We start from the raw sequence: 11,793 nt of genomic DNA on the forward strand, positions 1-11,793 counted from the left end.
GACCCTGCAGAGACAAACATCAACCACGCTATCAGTCATTTCCAAACCAGGACAACCACTGAGTTCACACCTTCACTTCAAACGGCTCCTTTGGGGGGGCCTCGCTATTCAGCCTTCCCATGGTCCATAGATTTCCATCATGGAACCTAATATTCCTGTCAGAGTTAACAAGGGCTCCCTTCAAACAACAAAAAAAGATTTCACTGTCCACCCTAATGGACTATAGCTTTAGCATATCCCACTGCTGGATGCCTTCCTGACACCAACCTGGAAAAAGGAACATTGGTACCTACCAAGAAGGTTCCTTCTGGGTTGGTGTGCAGAAGGCATTCAGACTACACCCTATTTCACTACTGAATCACATCTATACACATCTATGTTGACCACCTTCCTCTGTGCTTGAGTTCCAGCACCTTCTGCTCCTATGCAATTCCTGCCTCCATCAAACTGTTTACTCGCCTATGATTTTCTTCCAATTCAGACTTGAGAGACTGATTTATTTTCTGTCTTTGAGCTGTAGCCATGAATGGAATTGGGGCAGGGAGGAGCCTAGGAGTGGTACATCATTCAGAAATTTGTCATGTGGTCCTGCTTTTCCTAAGCAATAGAGGGAGTTAATCCATTGTTGGATGCCTTCTGCACACCAACCTAGAAGGTATCTTCTCAGTAAGTATCAGTGTTCCATGTTCCTTCCCAATGGTCAACATATAATTTCTGATATATGTTATATACTTTCTACATTTCTCTAAATATATATATATATATATATATATATATATATATATATATATATATATATATACCTATATTGCTCATCTGTTATTTTCTGTACTCTGGAAGTCCTATTTCATATAACCACTACCTCATCATTGCAACTGTATGTGTGAAAGGGATAGGAGGCAGGATGCCATGTCCCAAATAGGTGTAACATAAGTGAGCATTGTTTCTCATGTGTACTGAGTGACAGATCTGACATCCAGTGGAGAAACTCCCTATTTCTGAGCAGTTATTTCTCCTTCGTTAGGACCGTGAGGTGATTGTCGCTATCTTCTCCCTTTCCTATGGTTGCCAAAAGAAAGTGAGGACTACCATCTGAAATGTCTTCAGTTTGGACTTGCAGAGGTTCAGACCACCTTGCTGCTTTATTTGATAAGCATAGCTCAAGAACTGCTGCTCCAAAAGGCATTTGCACCTTTATGAGCATTTTGTTTAACCCCTTTGTATTCTATGTAACAAAATTTCCTCTCCTTCTCAGGATGGTCCAGAAGCTGAACAAATGAACCGGACAAAAAAGGAAAGTGTTTGGATCTTCAGGCTCTGGTACAGCTTTGACCACAAGTATCCTTTCCAAGCTGTTACAACCAACTGTGGATAAGAGGAGTGGTCAGCTCTTTGGCTGGTCCTTAGACCAAGTGTGAGCAGTCCCCCTGTATTCCAGCAAAAGCGATGGCCAAATGAAGGCCATGCTTAATCACAACTCACAAATGGCCTAAGCAGTGGCAATGTGCTAAAGCAGTCACTGGCAATACTGGAAGAACTGGCCGTCTTTGATGCCTTCAAGCCACTGCTGCAACATGTAGCATGACACATTATGGCCTTCTTTATGGTATGAAGAGCACAGCTTGGTTGGCACTGGGGTAGAGAGCCATGATCTGATGCTTTTTACATGTTGTGACAGTGATGTGGATTAGCTATTGCACAAAGGCCATTTCTAGGTTTTTCAGTGTGGCCATGTAGACTGGCTCCAAGCTCCTAATTGCTTTGCTCAAGAATTTTCTGTTTCTAGTGAGTAAGTTAAGGGTAGGTACATAAGAACTTAAGAAGAGCCATGCTGGATCAGACCAAGGGTCCATCTAGTCTAGCATTCTGTTCACACAGTAGCCAAACAGCTGTCGACCAGGAACCCACAAGCAGGGCATGAGTGCAGCAACACCCTCCCATCCTTGTTCCCCAGCAACTGGTGTACATAGGCTCACTGCCTCTGGTACTGGAGACAGCACATAGCCATCAAGACTAGTAGCCATTAATAGCCTTTTCCTCCAGGAATTTGTCTAACCCCCTTTTAAAGCCATTCAAATTGGTGGCCGTCACTACTTCCTGTGGTAGCGAATTCCATGGTTTAACTATGTGCTGTGTTAAGAAGGACTTCCCTTTATCTGTCCTGAATCTCCCACCAATCAGCTTCATAGGATGACCCTGGGTTCTAGTATTTTGAGAGAGGGAGAACAATGTCTCCCTATCCACATTCGCCACACCATGCATAATTTTGTAGACCTCTATCATGTCTCCCCTTACCCTCCTTTTTTTCCAAGCTAAACAATCCCAGCTGTTGTAACCTTCTCTCACAGGGGAGATGCTCCAGCCCCTTGATCATTTTAGTTGCCCTTTTCTGCACCTTTTCCAGTTCTACAATATCTTTTTTTAGGTGTGGTGACTAGAACTGTAGAGTATTCCAAGTGTGGTCGCACCATAGATTTGTATAGGGCAGTATGATGTTGGCATATTCTCAGTCCCTTTTCTAATTATGCCTAACATGGAGTTTGCCTTTTTTACAGTGGCTGCACACTGGGGTGACATCTTCATTGAGCTGTCCACCACAATTGTATGTCGTTATTCCTTTTCCTTAATTACATGTTAAAGTTACCTCAAGCCCATTCTCACACACAGTGGCCCCCCACTAACTACAACTCTTCCAAGTTGGTGTGGATTGATAGCACGTTGCTTGACTAGTCCCCAGGTGTATGAGGTAAGTGTATCTTTGTTGCCCACTAAATTCTTAAATGAGCACATAGGTTTTTGTTAGCATCAGAAGTTTGTGTGTGTGTGAGAGAGAGAGAGAGAGAGAGAGAGAGAGAGAGAGAGATGAATGGTCCAGTAACCAAACTGTTATACTGTTTTTTGAGTAATTTAAATAGGTAGTGTGCTCTGAAGATTAACCCCATCCAAAGAGCCAGGCCTTCAGTTCCCATAAGTTACTGCAGTTCTATTAAAGTTATTGGTAGTAAGCTTTTTTTCATCTGATTGGGAACATGACACACTTCTTTTAAAAAATAGTGTATATATTAATAATACAGCCATTTACATAGCACATGGGACTCTATATGGGCTATATATAGTTTATAGACATGTCCGTGCCCGTACACACGCATGCACACATATGGATTGGATACCAGCTTCACCTTCCTCGAATGGAACTGCTCCTTCCATCCATGGAAGGCTTTTGATCCAGTGGAGAGATCCTTGCCAATCCCTTCTCCCCATGCAGCCCACAGTGCCACTTCCCACACTGTTCTTGGAGAATCCTCCAAATCTCAGAGCAGATTTTTGAGAGGGACAAGGGGCTGAAGGGGGAATTAGCAAAAGTTGCCTCCCACCATTGGGAGCAAAAGCCTTGATCCAGGCCTATATCGGATGGGGGAAAGTTCCAGAAAACAATAGACCATGTAGTCTCCTTTTAATGTAATGGGTGAGTACGCACGTGTGCATGTAGGATTTGTGTGAAATGCATACAACTTCCTAGGAATTATACATGGACTTCAAAAGTGGACCAAATATTCAAATAAGTCTACATTTGAAGGTGACATCTATATGTTGTTCAGTCGTTAAGTCGTGCCTGACTATTCGTGACCCCATGGACCATAGCACGCCAGGCCTTCCTGTCCTCCGCTCTCTCCCGGAGCGTGCTCAAGTTCATATTCATTGCATCGGTGATGCTATCTAGCCATCTCATCCTCTGCTGTCCCCTTCTCCCCTTCTCCTTTTGCCTTCAGCCTTTCCCAGCATCAGGGTCTTTTCCAGTGACTTTTCTCTTCGCATTAGGTGGCCAAAATATTTGAGCTTCAGCTTCAGTATCTGTCCTTCCAATGAGCACTCAGGGTTGATTTCCTTTAGGATTGACTGATTTGACATCCTTGCAGTCCAGGGCACTCGTAAGAGTCTTCTCCAGCACCACAGTTCGAACACATCGATTCTTCGGCGCTCAGCCTTCCTTATAGTCCAGCTCTCACAGCCATACATTACTACTGGGAAAACCATAGCTTTGATTAGATGGACCTTTGTCGGCAAGGTGATGTCTCTGCTTCTTACTGTGCTGTCTAGGTTTGCCATAGCTTTCCTCCCAAGGAACAAGCGTCTTTTAATTTCATGGCTACAGTCACCGTCTGCGGTGATCTTGGAGCCCAAGAAAATAAAATCTGTCACTGCTTCCATTTCTTCCCCTTCTATATGCCAGGAAGTGATGGGGACAGATGCCATGATCTTCGTTTTTTTAATGTTGAGTTTCAAACCAGCTTTTGCACTCTCCACTTTCACCCTCAACAAACAAGAGGCTCTTTAGATCCTCTTCGCTTTCTGCCATTAGGGTGGTATCGTCTGCATATCTGAGGTTGTTGATAATTCTCCCAGCAATCTTAATTCCGACCTGTGATTCATCCAACCCAGCGTTTCTCATGATGTACTCTGCATATAAGTTAAATAAGCAGGGCGATAATATGCAGCCTTGTCGTACTCCTTTCCCAATTTTGAACCAATCGGTTGTTCCATGTCTGGTTTTTACTGTTGCTTCTTGACCCTCGTACAGGTTTCTCAGGAGACAGGTAAGGTGGTCTGGTACTTCCATCTCTTTCAGAATTTGCCACAGTTTGTTGTGATCCACACAATCAAAGGCTTTAGCGTAGTCAGTGAATCAGAAATAGAAGTTTTTCTGGAATTCTCTTGCTTTCTCCATGATCCAACGAATGTTGGCGATTTGATCTCTAGTTCCTCTGCCTCTTCGAAACCCAGCTTGTACTTCCAGTAGTTCTCGGTTCACATACTGCTGAAGCCTAGCTTGTAGGATTTTGAGCATCACCTTGCTGGCATGTGAAATGAGTGCAATTGTACTGTAGTTTGTACACTCCTTGGCGTTGCCCTTCTTTGAAATTGAAATGTAAACTGACCTTTTCCAGTCTTGCGGCCACTGTTGAGTGTTCCAAATTTGTTGGCATATCGATTGCAGCACTTTAACAGCATCATCTTTTAGGATTTTAAATAGCTCAGCTGGAATACTGTCATCTCTGCTAGCTTTGGTGTTAGTAATGCTTCCTAAGGCCCACTTGACTTCACTCTCTAGGATGTCCAGCTCAAGTTCAGTGACCGCACTATCATGGCTATCAGGGACATTCAGATCTTTCCTGTATAGTTCTTCTGTGTATTCTTTCCACCTCTTCTTAATCTCATCTGCTTCTGTTAGGTCCCTACCTTCTTTGTCCTTTATCATGCCCATCTTTGCACAAAATGTTCCCTTGATATGTCCAATTTTCTTGAAAACATCTCTAGTCTTTCCCATTCTATTGTTTTCCTCAATTTCTTTGCATTTTTCATTTAGGGACATCTATATGCCGCCCTTCAAATACTGAAAGTGTTGTAAGGTCCTCAGTCCATTGCATTATTGGGGGTGAATGTTTATCCTTCCAGTGTTGTAATATCAGTCTTTTAGCTGTCAAAGGGGTGCAGAGAATCCATTTACACTGACCATTTGTTAATTTCCATGAAGCAGGTAAATAATTTAAAAGAGTTTGTACATCAGTGAATATTAAAGACAGTACAACATTATTCTGTGTAATAACCTTCCTGTAAAAAGTAGCAACTACTATGTAACTACTTATTCAGCAAAATGTATGTTTAAAAGACGCATTAGCTGTATTGCACCAGCAGCAATTAGCTGAATTAAGCAATCCCTTATGAAAGAGACGCTGCAATTTCCAGTAAAGATGAGGCAAACGTTTTTGCTGAAGAAGACATAGCCTAAGATCCATAGACATGACAGGTAGACACCAAAGTGGCAACCCACTGACTAGGCATTTTGTGGTGGTGCCCACAGCAGTATCTCACATTCTCAAATGCACCCCTGAGTCCAAAAAGGTTGGGGACTCCTGGTCTAAAATATATGGCTGGTGCTTACTGGGTAAACGGGAAGAGCAGGCTAAACTTAATTGGATCACAGAAGAACAGGCTGACTTCCAGACATGTGTAAGTACCACCAATCCATGTTTTTTAATTTGTTCTGCAATAAACCAGGGCAGTGAGTCCAGGTAACATTTGTTAGTCTAACAGCTACATTTGACTAAAGTTAGCAGAGAGTAGACAACATAGGGAACTGCCTAATACTGAGTCAGAGCATTGGTCTATATAGCTCAGTATTTTCTATACTGACCTGCAGCGACTCTTTAGGGTTTCGGACTAGAATGTCCCAATCCTACCTGGAGATGCCAGGAATTGAACCTGAGAACTTTTGCATGCAAAGCATGTGTTCTACCACTGAGTTACAATCCTTCATGGGCTAAGTTGCCAGAAACTAGCCTAGTTCGGACTCTATCCCAACACTGAAATGCTGTACATGATTATAGCTTTAAATATCTAGGAGTTGCATTTAATGAGTATTTTATCCTGGCCAGCCTATATTTGAGCTGCAAGGTTGCTAGCTTCTAGATCAGTTCGAGCCACTTTGCATTTTCGCATTCCAAGAGAAGAAATCTGGTAGCCCCTACAATTAAAGCAGTTGTGGCTAAAATTATTGTCCAATTAATGACTGAGACTGAACTGTTGGGCTTGAGTGACATATTGTAACAAAAGCATTAGTGGGGGAATGACTGGCAGTATGGGCCAAAATGCAATGAATTTCATGGGAGACAGACCAGGATTCCCAGTTTGACAGCTTTTATTCATTAGAGAATGCCAAACAAATATCAAGCTAAGCTTGTTGCTGCTGAGTGTAGGAGTACTTGTGATATGAACGTCTGCTTTTAAAAACTCTTATTTTTACACAGCTTTCAAAACAGGAGATCCCCTTTCCTAGACCTGTGCACCATCCTACCTCCACCCTGATCCCAGACCCGCTAACTGCTTTCACTGACACATTCCAGCTGCTCCTTCCCCAGCATCCCGCCCTCCCTCTTACCTTAACGTTCCATCCTCCAAGCCATTCCCCCACTCATCCAGTCACATGCCAAAACACAGTTCACAACATGCAGAACAATATTATGTAAACTGAGCAAAATCCATGTGGCTGCAGTTTAAGTCTGGGGATGTTTGTTAATGGGATGAGCAAAAGTGAAGTAAATATTGCTCCAGTGAGTTTAAGAGATCTTATCTGTAAGAATGTAAGGAACCAGAGAGGCCAGTTTAGGGTTATTTTTGGAAAATATTCAAGCCCCCAGTTCCACATGGATTGTTTTTCTGGCCTCTTTCAAAAGATTGTTTCAGTTTACTAAGGATCCATCTGAAGTATTCGCATGTCCCTTCCACTTAAGGCAATGTAATCCTGAGCATGCATATTACACAAATCTGTCAATTGGGGTGCCAGTCTTTGTTTTTAAAACAACATTTATGCTCCTGAGATTATACAGTGTTGGCTGCAGATTATAGCTTGATCTAGGATAAACCAAGTTTAGTAGAAGGAGAGTCTAGTAAAGAAGTTGCAGAAGAACCTTTTTTTCCCCTTTTTTTTACCATTAAGGCACTCCTAGTGTCAACCCAGAGGACTGAAGAGAATATACTGCCTCTCTTTGAAAAAAGGAAGAACTATACAGGAAATTACACACCTATTCATTTAGGCTTCTTTTTACCTGGGACTAAATTACAGCAACTAATAAGTAAGCCACTCTTCCAAATGTTCACCCTTCCCTTTCAGTCTTGCTGACTAAACCACTGGAGGGACTACCAGAAATAAGTTCAATCGCATACACTTGACAACAGAAAAGATCCTGATAAAAAAAAACTGGACTCCTCAAAATCTCTGTAGCTATTGACTGAAGGAGCTGTGGCTGCAGCTGACTTGAAATTGGATTTCCCTTGCCATTTGATCATGTGCTGAGGTGTTGTGGAATGTTAGCATTACAACTGCCCAGAAGGTTAATAGCACACAAGGCCTAGGGATGATGTGATTATGGCATTGATAGGAAGGGTTCAACAAAGAAGGGAGTAGAGACTGTATATGTGAATGTCATGGAAAGATAAATGGACACCGCACAGGTATCTTTCTGGCTCATGCACATGGATGCACCAATTAGGTCTTCAGTTCTTTATTAAGAAACTGCTTTCTAGAGCTGTTGAATGGGAAGTTATTTCTTTAAAAAGTGTAGCTGTAACCCTGTACACAGATTGCTTAAACCTGATTGAAATCAGTGCATATTAAGCAGTATCATTGTGTGCAGGATTTCAGCCACAAATCTGTGTAGGGTTGTCTTAAATCCTTTAACACCCTGTAGCATGTTTAATTTTATTACTGAGTTATTCCCTCTGGTAAATATCAGATGCCTGTGTTCTTCTCTCTCAAAATATGTTGAACATTTTTTCAGAACCAGGAGCAGCTTAGAGACGAAGACTCTGATTTTATCCTGAATGACAGTGACCTGGCGTTGACATATGGAGACACAACAATAACTGCGAATGGGTCCTCTGGCTCACATGCTGCTACTACCAGCCTTGATGGCAGGAAGATAAAAAGTAGCTCAGAGGAGGCCTTGGAACATGATCTGGGAACGGAAGCACCTGAAGTGCTGAATAGAGGCACTCGGCTAGTTTTTCCATTGGATGCGTGATGACTGGCTCAATAGTAATGCAGCAATTGGCCCCGCACTCAAGGATCCCAGATGTTGGCAGGCCCCAGTGTCAGTGCAGGCGCTTAGCGAGTTTAATTAATGTTTCTTCTGCAAGTGGTTTTATTAAGATCTGAAGATGCCTGTCCCCCCTCCCCACCATTTTTTTTAATTGTTCAAGATGCTGACAATGTCTAATCCAGCAAGTGAAAATTTGGTCAGGCTCTTGCGTTTAAAAAAATGTACACTCGAAATTAAAATCAGCATGCGGTGATCATCTCATTCTGCTGCTGCACCACACCGCTAACTAGAGTTATGGGAATATTAACTGTAATGGTGGTTAGAGTAATAAAGAGCCACTGAAAGCTTTTCAGCCTGGAAAGCATGAGAGATCATTCTGATCTCAATATTAGCTATCAGTGACAGAAAAGGTGCAATGTTTGACTTATACTTGAAATATGTAGATGCAAAAGAAGACATTATATATAGTGACCACATTAGCAAACATTTTTCTGGGACTTGCTATTGAAAAACAAAGCTCCATGTCATTTCAAAGGCTATTAAAAGAAATCCTCCATACTAGTAAAGTTTGGTATTAAAGTATTCTGTGACCCAGAGGAGGAAGAAAGAAAAAGAAAGAAAGAAAGAAAGAAAGAAAGAAAGAAAGAAAGAAAGAAGCAATGTGCGTGTTTCTCTTAACCTCTGGACAACTTGTTGAGAATTTTTGTAATAGTCCTGTGGCTGCGTCACAAGCAAATTCCATCTGTTTGCCATCCACAATTTAAATTTCCTGCCTCGTGCCCTTAATACACTCTACTTCTATAGCTAAAGTTACCTGGAGGAAATCACCAGTCATCCTGTGACAATAGTAAACAGTGACATTCCTCTACTACAACTGTGAAGAGATAGCGTTGAATGAATGCAATGCAGCTGCAGTTGTCTATAGAAGTTGCACAAGAAGTATTCATGGAATCTGTTTCAGCTTCCTATAAAATAGCTTTCCCCAACCTTGAGTCCTGTAGATGTGTTGGACTGCAACTCTTATTCTCCCCCAGCCAGCATGGCCAATGGCCATGGTTACTGGGAATGATGGGAGTTATATTCCAACACATCTATAGGGCAACAGGTTAGAGAAGGCTGCTGTACTCTGTCTGGATTTAAGCAGTCTTTAATCAAGGAGAATGAGCCTACCATAAGTGTAGCTCTTTATCTGATGCCTGCATCAAAACAAAGGTGTTTTTCTTACTCTGTTAGAAAGTTTGTGTGTGTGTGTGTGTGTGTGTGTGTGTGTGCGCGCGCGCGCGCGTGCACATGCGCGTTAGTGGCATATTGCACTATGATCCACATGTTTAAAAATGGTGCAGTGCCTTTTCTGTAATAAGAGTACCATGTTGTAATCTGAAAAGGGAAGATTTTGTCTAGGGTACAGGGATGCTCATTTACAAAACAGAACACATGTAATCCTAATTGTGAATGAGTGACTTCCATGATATAATTAGGTAGTTCTCTACTGCTTCTTTCAACAGAAGCTCAGGCGCTAAAATCAGGATTAAAAATAATGTAATGTTTTGATTCTAATGGGTATTTTTTTTAACTGACTGCCCTGTAACTTAAACATGATTAATATGCTTAAGAAAATAAAAATGTTATTTCATTCCTCTTTCCTCCCATAACAGTTTTTTTACTTGCTATTTTATTTTAATTAGTTTATCAAGCAGAAACTGATTGAACCAAGGCGATGTAATAAAGTCCATGCCTTCCTCTTTTGTGTTTCTGCTGTGATTTTTACCTACTAATATTCAATTTACAAAGTTGGTTGCAATTATTTTTTAAGCATTGTTGCTACTTCAATTTTATGTCAGTTTCTATCTCATTGGCTATAGCCAGCAACAGCAGATATATTCATGCAGGAATCTGGATTACAGCCATTTACGCTGATGCTTTAATGTTGGAAGGCAATTATGGAATGTTTCATTTTTTCATGATATCTATGAACTCATGTAGCCTGATCCTGTGCATGTTCACATAGACACAAGTCTTATTGATTTCAGTGGGGATTACATCCAAGTAGCACATAGGATTTGCACCTTTAAACTTAAATGGGATAGATGAGCCCCCTTGAGGCTATTTATTTCTAGGCCTTCAGCAAGGAAATCCTTCCAAAACACCCTTGAAAGATTATCCAGTAGAGAATGAATTATCAGAGTAGGTCCATGTGCTATAAGCAGAAGCACCATGACAAAGAATACACTCTAATTTAAAAATATAGCTTTTCCCAGCAAATAACAGCGTTAGTACCCTGTACTTAAACTAGCTCTTTAAAAAAAATGCTAAATTTCAAAAAATTATAATTTAAATCCATTAATTTTCAAGAAGATAGTCACTCAAGAAATGCATGTGGATGCATGTACCAGAGATGAGACCTGAAGCGGGTATCCCTTTTGGTGCACACACACACAGTCTGGCCCTCAGCTATGTCGGTAAACAGTGGGTGATGGGTCCCCAGCAATTCCTGCATTTGTGCAGCACTTGTCAAGGGCTCCTTGGAGGCCTCTCTCAGTCTAATCCAGTAGCCAAGTCCAGACACAGACAAAGGGATTCCTTTCAAAGCTTTATTCCTCTTTTGCAACTTAACAACTCTACTGTTAGCAACTAGCCATGAGCAGCACAGTACCTATGCCCTAAGTTAGAACAGTTGGTCCCCGTCTGAACGGGAATTACTGGCAGACCCTGAACTTATGGGCTAGGGAGAGTCCCTCCCCTTTTCCCTTGGATCCTCTGGGCGCAGCCATTGTTTGCACGCCAACTGGGCACTACGCCTCCTTTCCGTGCCCTCCATTTGGCGCAGCTCTCTGCATCGGCGTCGTGCGTCCATCAAGTCTGCTTCCCGCGCTCTGTCACTCCCTGGACCGCTAACTAAACTAGGAATGCTGGTGGGAGGAATCTCCGTCAGCTGTTGGCCCTGGGAAAGAGGAGCGCGCTCCTCTCCCAGGAGCGACTCCTCTTCCTCAGAATCAGAACTACTCTGGGATTCTATGGGCTCAGTGTCCACCCTGACGGCACTCTTTCCAGCTGTGATAGTTGCAGTAATCCAGCCTTCCCTGACCGTTTGCCCTTCAGTGGACAATGACCAATGGGTGGACTGGCTGGGGATGACAGAAGTTGTAGGCAAACATCTGAAGGGCTGAAGGTTGAGGAAGGCTGCAGTTACTGGACT

At 42.3% G+C, this 11,793-nt stretch overlaps 1 protein-coding gene across 1 annotated transcript in view; it reads left to right on the top strand.

Annotated features, from left to right (window-relative positions):
- Nucleotides 1-10,339, top strand: part of SLC9A7 (solute carrier family 9 member A7) — an 85,639-nt gene extending 75,300 nt beyond the window's left edge. The window contains exons 15-17 of the mRNA XM_084844303.1: nt 1,256-1,338; nt 2,641-2,746; nt 8,337-10,339. Coding sequence (XP_084700429.1) covers nt 1,256-1,338; nt 2,641-2,746; nt 8,337-8,579 — 432 coding nt within the window. The 3' untranslated portion in view covers nt 8,580-10,339. The remainder of the gene's footprint in view (nt 1-1,255; nt 1,339-2,640; nt 2,747-8,336) is intronic.
- Nucleotides 10,340-11,793: the final 1,454 nt, after the last annotated feature.

Source organism: Heloderma suspectum, chromosome 3 (assembly GCF_057233095.1).
Source record: "Heloderma suspectum isolate Gila_16-S chromosome 3, 16-S_ref, whole genome shotgun sequence".
NCBI lineage: Eukaryota > Metazoa > Chordata > Lepidosauria > Squamata > Helodermatidae > Heloderma > Heloderma suspectum.